The sequence below is a fragment of the Dama dama genome, chromosome 33 (genome assembly GCF_033118175.1).
Source record: "Dama dama isolate Ldn47 chromosome 33, ASM3311817v1, whole genome shotgun sequence".
NCBI classification, from domain to species: domain Eukaryota; kingdom Metazoa; phylum Chordata; class Mammalia; order Artiodactyla; family Cervidae; genus Dama; species Dama dama.
This window is the reverse complement of record NC_083713.1, coordinates 28437019-28455594: the sequence shown is the minus strand read 5'-3', so window position 1 is coordinate 28455594 and position 18576 is coordinate 28437019. Positions and strand designations below refer to the sequence as shown.

Here is an 18576-nt window from a genome sequence, read left to right as displayed (position 1 = left end):
CATGTTAGCTGGTGGAACTTACTGCAAGGTGGTACTTTTAGAATACACACTTCACAGATGTAGAAGGTAAGCCAAGAGAGGCTGTCAGTGACTCCTCTAAGGGCACTCAATTATTAAGGAACAAAGACAAATGCAAAGTCAGGTCAGACTTCAAAACCCAGGCTTTCCCCACTCTTCACTCTTCTGAATACCTCCTTAAAAGGAGGTTATGAATTTGGTCATCAGCAGACCAAAGGTATAAAGAGATGAAATAGGATCAATATGAATGACATATATCAGCCATACTCATTCTTTAGATCAGGTAGTTTTAGAATCTTAAGTCTGCCATAGTTTTAGAATCTAAGTTTGTCATATCCTAGAAATAAATCATTATCTCATATAAAAAGTATTTAAACCAAATATACCATATATTAAGAACAGGACAGTGCTGGTCATGCACATCTACTCTTTAGCTTAGGCTGTTCCCATAGCCAGATACCTAAGTTCTTCAGATGAAAATGGATCATGTAGCAGGCTTTTAAGAAATTCAAGAGTCACTTGCAGTCAGGATTACTCACTTGTGATCACGGCACTGGAGCAGCATTCATGGGTAATTTCATTAGATTTGTAAGACTTTCTCAAGTTTTTTACTTAATAATCAGTTTTTCCAGATTTCTTCTGAGACCAACTGTTACCACTGCAGGGAGAGGAAGCAGAATCTACCTTCTACCTTCATGAAAGTTGGCTGAGGATGAGAAAGGTGAACTGATCCCTGTAAGTTAACCTGATCAGTTATTAATAAATTTAAAATGCAATGAAAAACAAGTGTGAGAATAGGAAAAGGCTTGTGACCCACTCTCTGCCTTGCCTAGGACGAGTCTGGACAAAAAGCCCTCTCTCAAGTGACTCTCAGCCATCTGGGCACAGCTCAGACAGCATTCCTGATCTAACAACTGAAGAATTCTTTATACTGCTCTTTCATGGTTATAGTCATATTTGTATCTGTTCATTTTTTTTATTTTGAACAATCATGATTTAACACACTAATGTGTTCTAACAAAGAAGCAAGGTGTTAGCATAGTAAGAACTTTGCTTTAGAACTCCAGGAGCTGTGCTTTAGTTCTGATGTCATTTACTAGTTACTGTGGTCTTACCAAGTTATTTCTTTTCTCCAAATGTTTCTCCTCTGTAAAACTGGTATAATAGCACCTATTCTACCTCAGATGACTTGTATTATCAAGGAAAACCCTGGGATGTATGGTAGAATTTCCTCTGATGAAATAGCCTAAATGGGTAGAGTGTGATCCTTTTGGTAACTACAGTTGAGACAAAGTTACTATTTGTTGCTATTGTTGTTATACTCCACCACCTTCCCTTTTCAGGTAATCTAATCATTTAAAACAAGTAAAAAATACTATAGAACTTGTTTCTTAAGGGGAAAATAGGATTTCACAGGAAGCCAAGTGGACTACATATGTAGGATAAAAGCAACAGAATAACCTTTGAGTCTTAAATGAGAATAATAGGCTTATACACATGTTATTACAATGAGCTGGGTTCTAAGTGCTTTATGTGCATGAACTCATTTATTCCTTGCAACCACTTTGTGTGGTAGGTACTGTTATCCTCATTTTCAGACGAGGAACTTGAGACACAGTGGCAGTAAATGGCAGTCAACATTTAAACCCAAAGAACCTGGTTATAAACTGGGTTCTTAACCAGTACTATTGCTATTGCCTTTTTAAAACTGTCATATGTATGTAGGTAATATACATTTCCAGTATGTTAAATGAGTGAGAATTTCCAGGTGAAAACTATGCATTTTGATCCTATTGAAAGATAACTCCTCTGAGTTCTCCTCTGGCCCTATGCAGTTGTTGTGAAGTTAGTCTATACATATTTACTCAAATCTTTCCCATTCAAAAATCCAAGAATTCTCAACAAGAAGAATCTTTAAAAAAAGGAGGGAAATCAAAGCAGGGGAAGGTAAATGGTGGAGATATGTTGTAATTCAAATCAACAGAAAGTTGTAGAAATTCTAAGACTTTTACAGAAGTCCTGAAACCCAAGAACTAGAATTCTAATAATTTTATTTTAAAGCTAGCTGCTAAAATAATTTTTAAAATAAATTAAGCCCTAAGAACATTAAAGTTTAGTATATTTGGGAGGAAAATGATCAGATAACATGTCAAAATTTAAAGTGGGATTATTTTAAGATGTGCCAGTGTGATGTTAAAATGTGTGTAAGTGTAAGTCTGCCTTTTCCACACACAGATCAAACAGTAATGTAAATTCTAAAAGTAAACTCACAATCTAATAGGCCTGGGCAGTCTGCACTACTGCTGCAAAACATAGCTAATAACATCTAATGGTAATCAGCATTACTGTATTTAATAAGTAACAATCAACAGCAAAACACACAATATATTCTTTAAATTTGTTTCACTGAAATTCTACCATTTTGGTTTCATGTAATGAGGTATTTGTAGAAGTATTTGTTCACATTTTATGTACCATTTAAATTGAAAATTATTTTTTTAGGAGAGGGGGATGACAGCCAGTGAATAAAAAATACTTAAAACTTTATTTTTGAAAAACAACCAAGTATCTACCCAACTCCAGACTTAATAAATTAGTGTGGTTTCTACACTTAACTTCCTCTCAGCATGCATGCACTAAAGCTAATTCATATCAGAGAAGTATTTTAAATTATATGCAGAAACTATTCATTTACCTTGCAGTGCTTCTTAAAGGGAGGAGACCTTGACTACTGTCTAAGGGTAAAGGAAATGCTTTAATTCTGAGGACAGAATTTAGGGGAACAAAAAACAATTTAAGCCTCAAAAGCTAATTAGAGTAAAAGATTACCAGCATGACTGAATTAGTGATAAATACTAGTGTCTCAGGTAAAGGTAACAGTTCTCACTTTGGCTCAGTTAGCTATCTTGTACTTGCTGGGGTAGGGGCATACTATCCCAAAGCTGTGTCATTTCTTTGGAAAAACTTTAAGAGGAATAGAGGGTCTAAAAGCTGGCTTATCACTTACACACCTTGGATTCTAAACAGATGATTACCTAAGCCCAGGGAAGCAATTTTATTTTATGGCTTATTCTCTTTTCTCCATTTTGACAGTAGCAGTCACTTCCATTTATTTGAAAATAATATGATAAAGGCCAGTGATCTAAGTCTGTACCTCTTCTTCAATCTCATGTTAGATGTAGACATCCACTTATATACCTCACTAAAATTTTAAACAAAACTGGGTATTTTAATTGGGAACTTTAAATAACAGTTACTACAATGAACATAGTATTTTAGGATTCAGAAGAATGAAAACTCAAACAACAAAACTGAAAAATTTGCAGACAGCACCTAAAGCACTCAATTAATGCTAACATTCCATTACTTATGTCAATATGTTTTAAAATAGGATTTCTATCTTGATCTACAAAGAACAGGTACAGCCCTTAAGCCATTCCCAATAGGGCTAAGTGTTACTTACCTAGGATTAGCCTTGATAATGGTTATTAGGTATACTTTAACAGCTTGAAACCCCTTCATGCTTATCTTGAAGTATACTTCAAGAATTTATTCAGCTGATTCTTAAGTAAAGGAGCCCAGTCAATGTCCTAAGTCTTGAAAGCTCCCTTCAAATGTAATTTCATAGTCTTTAAATTTTAACTGTCATTGTTTATTACTGTTTTGGCTACATTCTCTACAATTTCAGCAGCATCTTAAAGAGACAATGTGTCTATGTACAATGAAAGAACAAAATGGCTTGCAATATCAGAAATTAGAGCCACCATTAACTGTACAATATTAAGGAGAATCTGTGTTAAACATAGCCTCCTTTTTCAGCAACATGGACAATTTACATGTAAGAATCAGCATTATGAATGTGATGATAAAGAAATTTCTTAAAGGAGTGAAATACAGCATCCTGAAAAATAACGGTTTCTACCATACAAGGCAGTTAGGAAATGTTCACATTTTAACAAATCTGTACAAACCGCAAGAAACTTGTTTAAGGGACTGTCATCCCACCTTGCTGATTAGAACCTGCTAGAAATGTAGAATTACCATGAACAATTTATAAATCTATTACATATGTGCTCCCACAGACCTAGAAATCAAGAAACTGATTTCAAGAACTCTTTATGTCCAACATGGATCATTTTTTCATGTCTTGATTGTTAACAAATGCCTGCTTTTAATAATCTTTCTATGATGTACAGTCCAACTTGCACCTTTTAAGGAGGTCATTTGATTTTTTTTTTTTTTTTTTTAGCAAAGAAGCAAAACACCATTTAGCAGCAATTAAAGCGCCTTCAAGAAGACTTAAAAAAAATACAATATCCAATTAGAAAAGCCATATTTTTAAACATTTGTACAAGAATAAGCTGCTGAAACTTGCTAGTTGAAATATGACATCTGTACAACAATTTACAATAGAGCTAGAAGGGAATTTATCATTATCCTGCATAGAACTGGTCTGCATTTGGTTACATATTGTCACTTGCTTTAATGAACAAGGCCTGGTAACAAAATAAAAATACCTGTTAACAGTTCTAACATGTTGAGAACACTGGAAATACCATAATTTAGTGACTTCAATTGATTCCAAAATAAGCAGTGCACTTTGTCAAAGGCCTAAAGTATCTAGGAACAGCTCTCCCTTTAACATAACCAGTGAAAAGAGCGGACATGTGATTTCGAGGTACAACCTGGTAAAAGCCAGAATAGGCAAATGACAAAGTCTAACTTTGCCCAAAGATTCTCTCACATCCTGTTACTGTAAAACACAACTGTCAGCGTCATTCCATTCTTACTTTGGTTGCAGCAGATAAACTGCTGAATGCTGAATAATGTATCCAGGCACTGTATAGTTCTTGTGTTAGAAATATGTCTCATTTTCCATGTGTTTTTAAATAATGAAAAACTACCCTTCATATTAGAACTCTTGAGTAACAACCAAATGTACTGAAGTATTATAAACGTTATTTACAGTGTTCCCCTCCCCAACAAAAACCACTTTTCTTTAACATGGTATTCCTATTTCTGTGCAACAGGCAGTCACCCTTCACTGCTTAAGGTTACAGTCAGAAGTGTACATTTATTCAGGGTCCATGATCCACTCTATACAAACGACTCTATGAAGAACTTCAGTTCACAAACAGTTCTCAATCATATCCTGTGTAAAAAAGAAAACAACAAAAACACTCAAAAGCTCTCAAACTCAAGTGTGCATCTGGAAGCGATTCAAAGACATCATGCCGATTTTGGAGGAAAGTCAATAAGTAATTATGCTCGAAGAAGGGGGTGTGGGGGATGCGGTCAGCCCAGCCATGTGTAAGTTGCCTGAAGAATTGGATCTTCTCATGTGTGGGAGAAGGTAGGGGTCATTTGCCAGTTGGTGCACATCAAACCTATCTTCTTTTCGGTATGCCAAACAGCGTCTTATAAAGGCCTTAAAAAAATAGAAGTCAGCAATTAAAATCTTTTCCTTTTCTAAGTATTAATCAACTGAATACTACAGATGATGGACACATTTCAGAAAACAGATTTCACTGGGGGCTCACATTAAAAAAAACTAGCAATAAAATTACTGCAAATGCAACTCTCAACTCTCTAGTAGTTCACAGTACTAAATATTATTGCTACTGCTTATTGCTGGAAAGCTGTATTTCTTTTGTTTCAAAAAAATTTTATGGAGATTAAAATATACATAACATAAAAATGAGCATTTTTAACCCAAGTATACAATTCAGTGACATTAAGTACACTCACGCTGCAGTATCACCACTATCCATCGGCAGAACTTTTTCATCATCTAAAACTGAAATCTGTACCCATTAAGCAGTATCTCCCTACTCCTTCTTCCCCCAGCCCTTGGTAACCACTATGTTCTTTTATGATTTAGCTATTCTAAGCACCTTATGTGAGTGGAATCATACAATAGTCGACCTTCTGTGTCTTTCACTTAGCATGATGTTCAAGTCATCCATGTTGTAGCATGCATCAGAATTTCATTCTTTTTTAAGGCTAATATTTCACTGCATGTATATGCTACATTTTGTTTACCCATTTATCTGTTGGTTGACTTATTGTGAATGTTGGTATACAATATCTGAGTCCTTGCTGCCGCTTTTTTGGTCTACATCTTTAGTATCATTTTATATATAAAAACCCTTGTCTACCAATAGTGACAGTTTTACTTCTTCCTTTCTGATTTATATGCCTCTTTTTTCTTTTTCTTGCCTAACTGTTCTGGCTAAGACTTCCAATACAGGCATACCTTGTTCTATTCCACTTTGCAAATACTGTGTTTTTTGTTTTTTTCAAAGTGAAGGTTTGTGGCAACCCTGCGTCAAACAAACCTATTGGTACCATTTTTCGAACAGCATGTGCTCACTCTGCCACATTTGGTAATCCTAGCAGGTTTTGACTTTGCATCATGACTTTATTTGTGGTGGTCATCAGTGACTTGTAACTCCTGTAATTGTTTGGGGGATGCCATGAACTCTGCCCATATAAGACCGCAAGTTTAATTGCTGAAATGACAACAAAGGATTCAGAATATTAAATAAACTTAGTTTCATAAGGCAGTGGCAGGGTTTGAGAGGATTGACTCAATTTTGAAATCATTTTACTCACAGCGGAACTTCTCTCAAAAGCACTGTATGCTACAGAGAAACTGTTCATGAAAGGAAGAGTCCCATCAATGTGATACTGCCTCAGCATCACCACCGTGATCAATCAGCAGCCATCAACAGCAAGGCAAGACCCTCCACCAGCAAAAAGGCTGGCTGAAGTTTCAGATGATGTTTATTTAGTAGTGTTTGGCAAGCAAGTATTTTTAATTAAGGTATGTACATTATTTTTTTTAGGTATAATGCTACCGCACTAATTAATAGACTACATGTGCACCAGAAAACCAAAAAGTGTGTGACCTCCTTTATTGCAATAGCCACCTTATTGCAATGGACCCATGCTATCTCTGGGGTATGCCTGTAAACTGTGTTGACTATGGAGTGCTGCATTTCTCCCTACAAAACTCCAGAGTCATCTTTTTCTGAAATTTGTCTCCTGTAAAACAGTCATTCCACTTTACTGTTAATTTAGTTTGGTCAAGAGAATGATGCCATTTTTTGCTGTAATATTTTCTCCCTTTGAGCATACAGCACAAAATGAATATAGCTATATAACTGGCAAATGAATCAAGAAAAAGAACTTTATCAGAACTTCCTAAGACTCTTCATGCCCACTTTTGGTCATGGGCACTGCCTCTGCCCCAGTCTACTGGAATAATAGCTATCTGACTTCTAAACACCATAGTTGAGTTTTGTGTCTTTTGAACTTTATGTAAATGTAATAATAGATTATGGTCTCCTTAGCCTGCCTTCTTAAAAGAAATCATGGACTATATTTGGGTCCTTAAAAACTATCACAACCAAAGGCCTAAGCAGTTCTTTTCCAGAGCAAATCAGCAGCCCCTATTGGATACACTTGCCTGTGGCTGCAGTCCCTTCTGCTTTCCTTATTAACAAATGTTTACTTTGTCTTAACCACAACTTATGAAATAAAAAATTACTTCACAAAATTTATTTACATAAATTTGGTACCTTTGCTTCACTGCTTACAACAGGTTTTACAGGGAACTGGACATCAGTGGCTTTTAATATTGTATTTTCTTGAAGAATGTCTTGCTGAGATTGATTGTGACCAAATGGCTTTAAAAGAAATGAATAAAATGTTGAGAAATTTATCTCACAAAATACTTAAACAGATATTATCACTAAATCCCTGCAGTATAAATGATTTGTGTTTTAAAAAATCTTAGTTACTTAGAGGTTGGATGTATTCTCATAGGCTATAACTGACAGCAGGCTGAGAAAGACCATCTGACCAATCCTCAACATAGCCAAAACACTATAAATAAGCAATTAAGATGAAAACATTAAATATTTTATTCTGAATGTTTAAAATGTTTAAGAACTACTTAGTAGAAGAAACTACAAGGTTGCAGCTGGCGCCTGCTAGTAGATATGGTTTTGAAAACAGCTAGTGGTGTCCTTTAGTCTGATATAGTTCAAACTAGCTTGAACAGTGGAAACATCTGTGAAAAGTCCAGAGTAAAACACCTTGAGCATGCCAAATTAAGTTAAATGAAACAGCTCTGGGTTTGGTCCTAACATGCAGTGAATTCCCAGACAGGTCCCTGGATCACTTTTCATACTGATGAAGGGATTGAGGGGGATAAGGATTGGATATCCATGGTAGTTTGTAGTTCTGACTTCAATATAAAGAGAGGTTTGCGAAACATTAGGACTAAGTTTGATGGAATTTCCCTGAGGAAGCACAGCAGGAAACATGCTCAGGCCAAATGTGTGTGTGTTTTGGGGGGCTGGGGGAGAATGAGGTAGAGGATGTGAGAAAGTGAAGAAAACAGTTTTGACTCCATTATTATTCCTAATGCTACAAAAACATTAGTGGTGTTAAGCTGATGTGACATTAAAGTAATTCTGATCCATGAAAATTTTAGTAAGTGATGATATATTTAAGATCACCTAAAAAAATAAAAATGGGTAACTATGGTTCAGGCATCCAAAATGGAGCTAGGTAGCCATTGTGGATGTGGTTTCAGACACATTCCTGCACCACAAAAAACCTGAATTTTCCAAACTGTATCAAACCAAGGGACACTACTAGTTGTTTTCAAAACCAATTAGCAAACGCTAGCTGCAACCTTGCAGTTTAGAAGTCACCCCCACTTTGCAACTATATAAACAGCACCCTTACTTCTGGCCAGCTCCAATCCCAATTCTTGATGATTTATGTAACCTTGCAGTTTTTTGCCTATAAGCATCCCTCTCTTGTGTAGAGCTGCAACACAGTTCAAGTGCTTTCTTGGATTATTGCTTCCCAGGCTATTCCTAACGTCAAATAAATGGTTATTTGGGGTTTGTTGTTGTTGTTCCTGCCTCAACTAGGTCTCCATTCTTGGAATTCTTGACTAAATTGACTTCAAATTAATGAAACTTCAAGAAGAGAAAATGCAACTTCTCTCCATATAGCTGAATCTGCTATACTTACCTTTCTACCATAAAGACACTGAAAGAAGATGACTCCAACTGACCACACATCAACCTTGTTGGAAATCTTTGGTGGTTCCTTTCCAACTACAAAACACTCAGGAGGTAAATACCTAGTTTGGGGAGGGGCAGAAAAAAAGGAAAGGATATTAACAATTTATAACTTAAACTTGTAAATGTAAAATCTTAGAACTTCCATTTTATTCATACATTGATGGATATCCTAAACTTTTAAAGCATTTGTATCGTCTGACTCTAGCGCCAAAACAAACAACTTTGTGATAAAGTGTGTAAGATACAGTTAACCCTTTGACAACACAGGTTAGAACTGCATGGGTCCACTTGCATGCGGATTTTTTTTTATAGTAAATACTACAGCACTACACAATCCCTGGTTGGGTGAGTTTCGGGCCTTTGGAGGAACCATGTATATGAAGGGCAACTCTTTAAGCTACTCTCAGATATTTGACTGTGTAGAGGGCTGGTGCCCCTCATCCCTGCATTGTTCAAGGGTCAATTATAAATGTGTATTATCTATATAAATGACAAATTATCATTAGAAACTACAATGTTCTAATCTGAGTAAGTATCCACTAGGAGGAAAAAACTCTTCCTATCCCCCTCTTCACCAATGTTCAAACTCTTCCTAAAACACACATCTGATCAGCCAGTTCTTTTGTTTAAAGAACCTCAGCATCACTCACTAATAAGGTGTAAGACCTTGTATCTCTTGCTTGTAACAAAAGACCTGTCTTAGTCTAGCAGCAACTTAAATTTCTAAAATCTCTTCCCCTGACCCTCTCAAACTGGCTGCAGCTGCAAGTCACTTCAGTCGTGTCCAACTCTGTGCGACCTCATAGATGGCAGCCCACCAGGCTCCCCCGTCCCTGGGATTCTCCAGGCAAGAACACTGGAGTGGGTTGCCATTTCCTTCTCCAATGCATGAAAGTGAAAGTGAAGTCACTCAGTCATGTCTGACTCTCAGTGACCCCATGGACTGCAGCCTATCAGACTCCTCCATCCATGGAATTTTCCAGGCAAGAGTACTGGAGTGGGGTGCCATTGCCTTCTCTGGTCAAACTGGCCAATTCATTTGGTCCCCACACTGTGCTTCTCCACATGCTTCTGAATATAACAACCTTTTATGCTTGCTCTTACCCCAGTAAGGGCTTCCCCAGTGGCTCAGAGGTTAAAGAATCCGCCTGCAATGCAGGAGATGGGGGGGTTCAATCCCTGGATTGGGAAGATTCCCTGGAGAAGGGCATGGCAACACATTCCAATATTCTTGCCTGGAGAATCCCAGGGACAAAGGAGCCTGGTAGGCTACAGTCCATAGTGTCACAAGGAGTCAGGACTGAAGTGACTTATCATACTCATTTGACACGGTGACCGCCCTCTCTTCAAGACCTGCCCAACTATCACAAGCCTTCTCTGCTTCCCTCCAGGGACCTCTGTTACATTAATTCATTAATCTCTGTGCCGTTTTGAATGGTAGCAGTAGCAGAAATACATGGAGCATTCAAAAATACTTTTTAAATTTATAGTCATAATTTTAGACAAAAAAAGTTAAAAACAGATTGTAATATTTACTTTTACCTTTTAAATAAATTTAAGTAAACAGCTCCACCAGGATGCAAGCATCTCCCCCCGTCTAAAACTACAAAGTCCTGAAAAGCAGTAATACAGCTAAATGGGAATCTACTGTTTTTTGTTTTATACTCACTATGCTAAAATCATTTAAATTTCAGCAGAATGTTGACAGATGACCGATAACTTGTATATGATGTAATCCTTTCCTACCCTCCAAATCAAGTAAAAAGGCAGGTTTGTTCTATGAAAAGTATGTAGTTTCTATAGGTTTATGTATGTGTGAAATAAGAATGGCTCTTAAACACAATGCTATGCTGTCCCTCAAGGTAAGAGGGTGTAAGCAAGGAGAGAAAGTATGGGAACAGAACCAAAGCTTTTCAGGAAAAATCACCAGCAGGATTTAGTGAATGCTTGCATTTGAAACCTGAGACGGAGGAAGAAATAAAACTCACTTTCTTCTAAGTGATACTGACAGTTAGGGGATGAAAGGCAATTTGTAAAGGCACCATGACACATATTCTAAAAGTTTGTATAGGACATTGTTTACCAAATACATACCTTAAAAAACTAATATGACTAGAAACTAACCATTTTGAGAAACAGTTTATATAAGAAGTGTAATTCCAGGTTCCTAACATGGAAATGCCTCGACTGTATCTCCTTCCTGCAGAGCACCCTAAACATAAGCGTCCCTGATGCCCATCTGCCAGGGAAATTCCATTGGCTTGCCCTACACTACAGAAGCCAGAGTGAGAGGGAAACGGCATGTGGGAGTCTCTGCAAAGGATTATTACTTAGAACATGGTTTCAAGCTGTTTTCCACAGAACATAGGGTTCTACCAAGCAACTAGGATTCTAAGATTTTGTGATGAAAAAAGAAGTCTTCTTGCTAAAAGAAAAAAGTCTCAAGATTACTTACTGATTCAGGGTGCTGACCTTCAAGGAGTTACCAGTTTGAATGATTTTCTTTAAACATATATTTAAAAAATCTATGACATACTGCATTATATTCCTAAAAAAATGCCACAAGCATAATTTTAAAACTCTAAAATGGCTTTACATGAATACATGGATATGACTAATCCTATTCTGAAAAGTGAAAATGCATACAAACTTGTAGCATTTTCTACTGCCCAGGCTAACTATGTTCTAGAAACCCTAAAGTCACATGTATGTTTGTAATCACCATCCTGTACAGCTATCTCCCTTCCAATTAAGATTTCACTCCTTTTGCTAAATTCATTCATTCTGAAAACTAAACTTTTTTTTGAAAAAAACTTTGAAAATTCACAATGAAGTAATTTTTGTCAACACCTAGGGAACTGTGAAGGAGTGACATTCATTTAGACTCAAGTCCAAAAGACCAAGGTTGTACCAAATTTATCATTCATGACAATAAAACATCCATCTCAAACAAAAACTGTAACCACAAAACCTGTACAGAGAGGACTTAATACTGCTTTTAATAGCTAAGATGTTATATTAAGTATTATTATTCATAGTAAAGTAATGCTCAAAATTCTCCAAGCCAGGCTTCAGCAATATGTGAATCGTGAACTTCCAGATGTTCAAGCTGGTTTTAGAAAAGGCAGAGGAACCAGAGATCAAATTGCCAACATCCGCTGGATCATCAAAAAAGCAAGGGAGTTCCAGAAAAACATCTATTTCTGCTTTATTGACTACGCCAAAGCCTTTGACTGTGTGGATCACAATAAACTATGGAAATTTCTTCAAGAGATGAGAATACCAGACCACCTGACCTGCCTCTTGAGCAATCTGTATGCAGGTCAGGAAGCAACAGTTAGAACAGGACATGGAATAACGGACTGGTTCCAAATCGGGAAAGGGTACGTCCAGGCTGTATATTGTCACCCTGCTTATTTAACTTATATGCAGAGAACATTAAGAGAAACGCTGGGCTGCATGAAGCACAAGCTGGAATCAGGATTTCTGGAAGAAATATCAGTAACCTCAGATACGCAGATGACACCACCCTTATGGCAGAAAGCGAAGAAGAACTAAACAGCCTCTTGATGAAAGTGAAAGAGGAGAGTGAAAAAGTTGGCTTAAAGCTCAACATTCAGAAAACTAAGATCATGGCTTCTGGCCCTATCACTTCATGGCAAATAGATGGGGAAACAGTGAGAGATTATTTTTGGGGGCTCCAATATCACTGCAGATGGTGACTACAGCCATGAAATTAAAAGATGCTTACTCCTTGGAAGGAAAGTTATGGACAACCTAGACAGCATATTTAAAAGTAGAGATGTTACTTTGCCAACAAAGGTCCGTCTAGTCAAGGATATGGTTTTTCCAGTAGTCATGTATGGATGTGAGAGTTGGACTATAAAGAAAGCTGAGGGTAGAAGAATTGATGCTTTTGAACTGTGGTGTTGGAGAAGACTCTTGAGAGTCCCTTGGACTGCAAGCAGATGCAACCAGTCCATCCTAAAGAAGATCAGTCCTGGGCGTTCATTGGAAGGACTGACATTGAAGCTGAAACTCCAATACTTTGGCCACCTGATGCGAAGAGCTGACTCACTGGAAAAGACCCTGATGTTGGGAAAGATTGAGGGCAGGAGGAGAAGGTGACACCAGAGGATGAGATGGTTGGATGGCATCACCGACTCAATGGACATGAGTTTGTGTAAACTCGAGGAGTTGGTGATGGGACAGGGCGTGCTGTGGTCCATGTGGTCACAAAGAGTCAGACATGACTAAGCGACTGAACTGAATTGATTCATAATAAACATCACTCTAACATTACAGAACAAGATTCACATATTCTCCACATTAGGAATTTCTGGCTGGTAGTCACTGACACCAAATTTCTCTTCCTCTAGTTTCCTGATATTTACAGTTAAGATGGGATGAGAAAAGAGAGCTGATGCCAGTAGTCTCAACTCAGAGACTTCATATCAGTATCCTTATCACACCACAGTAATCTCAACGGCACATGAAAATAAACTCTCTTTAAAAAGACTGGGAACTGACCTAGGTAATTTTGGTGTTTTTAATAATACACTTACCAGTATGTGCCTGCCCCTTGGGAAGTTAGATCCATTCCATCTACACCATAGCTATCATCATCCATGATCTTGGACAGACCAAAATCAGTGATTTTGATTTCTCCACACGCTGTTCCATCTACCAGGAGGATATTTCCTAAGAACAAAGTTTATTTAATGATACAAAGATAAAAAACATTATGTTTACTATGAAAGCTGATTTTGGGGAAATAAATAATACATTTAATATACATATGTACAAATTTTAATTAAAATATACATTTAAAATATAATTTAAAAATATAGTGATACAATTTTAGAAACACTTCAGATTCTACCAGTATGCCACCGTCTCCTATAAACTAAATCACAAAGCATATTTTTCAGATAATTAAGACAAATTTATTTAATTACCTGGCTTAAGATCATAATGTATAATAGGGGGTTTGATTTCATTGAGATATCTTAGTGCATTTACAATTTGCATTACAATAGACCTAGCTTCTTTCTCTGACATTAATTTATGTTGCTTCAGATAGAAATCCAAGTCATTGCCTTCACAGTATTCTAACACTGTACAAAACCTACAATGGGGAAAAGAAAAAAATCAGACACAAAATATTAGCCAATGATTCAGAGTCACAATGGAAAAATGAATATTTGTATCATCACTACAGAATAGAGGAAGCAAATGCCAACATGTCTTTTCTTAAAAACTAAGTCTGTTTACATTCACTTACGTATCTGTATCCAAGGAGAAATAGTCATAGAGTTTAACTATTCTGGGGTGATCCAGTTCTTTGTGTATTCTATACTCTCTGCAGGCATGTCTACGAGAAGGAGAGTGTATTAATTCTCCATGACCATTAAATGTATCTTCAAAATTGATAAAAATCAAAGAATTAATATTTACTTGTGGTAGTTTTCCTTCTTCTCATCCCTCCAGCTTTTATTAAGCTGGTGGATCTTCACAGCAGCATATCTTTGTTCATAAAGGTCAAAAGCCTAGGATTAAAGGAACAGAGACGACTTTGAACCAAAGACCAACTGAAGAGCTCATTTTTTTTTTTTGGGGGGGGGGCAATAATTTTGCAGTAATATGGAACTAGAATATACATTTTTATACTATAAAATATACTACTATTAGTAGTCATCTCTGCTAAGATTATAGTTAAGTGGCACATTTATTATCAGAAACAAGAAACAAATTTCATGATGTTAAATCAGAGTAAACCTTAATGTGAATTTTCATGTTCAAGTTTTATAAATGCCAATATACTGAATTAAGATAAAACAATAAAGCATTTAAAAAAAAAAAAAAAAAAAACAACATAGACCTTCTCCTCTATACCAGCAGCAGCAGTAAGCAGCCAGGAAAACAGGTGACTTTAACACTTTTTTGGTGGATTGGATGAAGCAAACTTTTTCCTCTATCTTTTCCTACAGACTCCATTTGTTTGAAAATAAGTTCATTAAAGTTCTAAACTTTTATTATAAAATTAAACATAACCATATATAATTATCACACCATATCAGCAATTATTCCTTAATCTCATCTCAAGATAGGTTTTTATACTGGTTTGTTCAAATTATCAGCCTATTTCTTAATAAAGAATGATCAAATATTTTTTAAGGCTTCAGGTGACTTTTTTTTTTAAAAAAAACACTGCATATCATGAAAGAAATTTAATAGTTTAGGTTCTACTGTAACTTATATACAAAAAGTGCTCCTTTAAGAAAACACTCAAAAAGTTTACATATTTATTAGGAAGAAGGTTCATAGCTTCCACTCCCTCTATCAATTTAACCTTAAAATAAGCAGGAGGGATAAACTGCTTGTCACAAAATTATAAAAGCATGAGACCTGAAATCACAGAGGATGCAGTAATTAAGAATATTCACTTTGGAGTCAGATAAACTTATTATTAGATGCATTACTTTGTGATAACAAAGTCTCAAAGTTTGGGTTCTTGAAGAGAATTAAATGGGGTGAAACATATAAAGTGTTTAAAATAATACATGATTCACAATAAATACCCAATAGACATTAGCTAAGTTAAGTTTCAAACAACAGAAAAGAAAAAAAGTTCAGGTAGGAGAAAGCAAAAAGAACATAAAAGGCTTATTAAAAAACTTACAAGCAATCACAGTAAGAAGGGAAAAAAAAGTAAAAAAATTCTAAAGTTATCATTAGTGTATACTGATTATAATGTAAGACACATCTTTCAAAGTATACCTTCCCATAAAGCTAAGATGGTAATCACTAAGCAACTGATTCAATATTTTCCACAAAGTCTATTTTTTGATTTACAATCTGCTGCTTTGTTTCCCAAGGGACATGACAACAATGAAAGGACTTTGAAGGGGTCAGAGGGAGCTGTCATTAGTATTTAAATCAACAATAGGGATTTAAGACATTAGAGCCCCCACAATCTGCATTTTCTAATTTCTACCTAAGACTTTCTTCAAGAGAAAAGTCTCTTTTAGCCCCTACCTGTGAGACTAAAAACAGTGGAAATATTACTGGGAGTGGCAGAAGACTGTCATGAAAGCAATTAGAAGCAACAGAGGCTGGGCTACCTTTAGGATAAGCCAGTGCTAGCTATGGTCATTTTAGATCCACCGTGAGCTATTATGATCTTCTTTTCTACCTTGTGGCCTGGGTAAGACTATTCAACGCTTAAGTGCCCAGATAAACTACCATTAGAATCAAAGAAACAGGAAGTGGAAGAGGGCTCACAGATCACTCTTGATGGGTGATACTAATGCTTATCCAAGCTAACAAAACAAAAACTAGTTCATGGCTGAACCAAGATCAGAAATTAGTTCTCTGAATCCAAATCCCATCATTTCCCCAGAGTCAGAACTGGATACAGGCTGTCTCTTGAACAGAGAGGATTTCTAATAACAATTTGATGAGCTTACATTTACTCAACACCAAAATTCTATGTGATTTACCTGATAGTTCATTTAATCATTACAATGATCCCATGATATACATAACTGTTAAACAGTCCCAGATGAAGACAGGATGGTAAAGCAATAAGCCAAAGTTTAGACAGTTGGTAAACAGCAATCAGAATTAGGATTCACACTCAGCCTCTTTGGCTTCAGAACCCAAGGTCTTCATCACTGATTATACCCATACATAATGAGGTTCAAAGTGTTACAAAGAGCTTATAAAAGGCAGATTAATAGGGAAGCCTTCAATAGGAATTCAAGTTTAAGGTGAGACTGTGACCTTCATTATGACTTCATCCTAACTAAGAGCAAATGGGAAAGCCACTGGGGCTTATAAGGCAGGGGAGTGAGATGATCAGACTGCATTTTCTAACAAGGCCATTCTAGCTGCAGCATACACACAAATGGACTGGAGAAACTCAATGTCCAGGAAAAGGTGATTGGCTAGGAGATTAGAGCAGCAATGCAAACAAGAGACAATGAGGCTTTGAGCTGAGAGAGAGAAGGGTCCATGCTGGATTGAGGAGAGCTTAATGACACTAGTAATGACACACCAGAGACTGGTTATGCTGGAGGAAGGGGGTTAAGGGAAAGATGTAGTGAAAAATGGCTTTCATTCTTCATTCACTGCAGGTTTTTCAGGGAAGGAACTGGGTAGATAAAGGGCAGTGCTGTATTTAAAATAGGGAGCAGTGTTTTTTTTGTTTTTTTTTTTAAAGGGAGGGGAAGGTGTGGGAGGAGAGGAAGATAAGCTTCTATTTCAGATGTGAGTTTGCAGTACTTATGAAGCATCCACATGAGGTGAATGGGCTTAAGTCATGTAAACCCGCAGGTATGGGGCTCAGAAAGAAGTGTGGGTAGATAGCTACGTTATCTATGTATCTATATCTGAAACCAAATAGGTGATAACTCAGTGAGGGGGAGGGGGATATATTTGAAAAGGAGATTAAGAATGATAAGGAAATTTGGGAACACAGTATTTAAAGGTTGGTCAGAAAGACAATACAGAGCAAAAAAAAAGTAAGGTATAAAGTATTAAATGTGATGAGTAAAAATTTCTGCATTCATATATATTTGAGAAACACTGGCCTTGAAATAGGTAGAAATTAGGGTAAATCCAGGACATGTAAGGACTTGTAACACATGTTTAAGGGATACAACCTTGTCATAAATGTACTATATTAAATGGCTACCTGCCTATCTTGATTCTAATGGCTGTTATTATTTGTATCAGGTTGGTCAGTGGTAATAAGCTACCAAATATCAGAGGGTCTACAAAGGCACAAGGATAGTTTTTAGACTCTTGAGATAACATAAGCCATCACAGACTCTTTTTGCAATGAGAGGACATAATTTCCCAGTCAAAAAAAATCATAAAAACAATAAACACGTACTTCTTAACCACATACTCCTATATCTTTGCTATATTAGTGTGAAGAACAGAAAAAAAAATGTACATTACCTTATATACTTCACTAAAGCCACCTCTACCAAGCAGATGGAGCAATAAATATCTTTCATTTAACGTTGGGTGATCTTTGAACCTTAAGGGTGGGGAAAAAAACACTCATGCACATGAAAACACACACAAAAAAGGTTCTGTCCACAACACAGTTGTGCTCTTATTCTACTCCTATTTCTTTTTCCTGCTGTTTTGAATTCTATTCCATACTTCTTTCTCTACCTGCATGACTATCACCCATCCTAATGTTTTGGTGTTCATGAAGCCTAACATTCACCTATAAAGCTGAATATTAAAGTTCAATGACCAATTATAGCACTGTGATAAAGACCTACCAACTACTGTATTACTAAGAGCTTTATAAAATCCTGTATCTATTCATCAGGAAATACTTCCCTTATGAAAACATACTTTTATCTGGGAGTTCTAAATAATCAAGTTTTATAGTACTGACATAGGATTAAAATTAATTATAAGCTGACTT

At 36.4% G+C, this 18576-nt stretch overlaps 1 protein-coding gene across 1 annotated transcript in view; it reads right to left on the bottom strand.

The window, feature by feature from the left end:
- Positions 1-3226: 3226 nt before the first annotated feature.
- TLK1 (tousled like kinase 1) overlaps positions 3227-18576 on the bottom strand; it is a 164901-nt gene continuing 149551 nt past the window's right edge. The window contains exons 14-21 of the mRNA XM_061135624.1: positions 18093-18174; positions 14583-14674; positions 14410-14499; positions 14084-14253; positions 13691-13826; positions 9073-9184; positions 7602-7709; positions 3227-5446 (exon numbers count right to left, since the gene is read on the bottom strand). Of these exons, the coding sequence (XP_060991607.1) occupies positions 5270-5446; positions 7602-7709; positions 9073-9184; positions 13691-13826; positions 14084-14253; positions 14410-14499; positions 14583-14674; positions 18093-18174 (967 nt within the window). The 3' untranslated portion in view covers positions 3227-5269. The remainder of the gene's footprint in view (positions 5447-7601; positions 7710-9072; positions 9185-13690; positions 13827-14083; positions 14254-14409; positions 14500-14582; positions 14675-18092; positions 18175-18576) is intronic.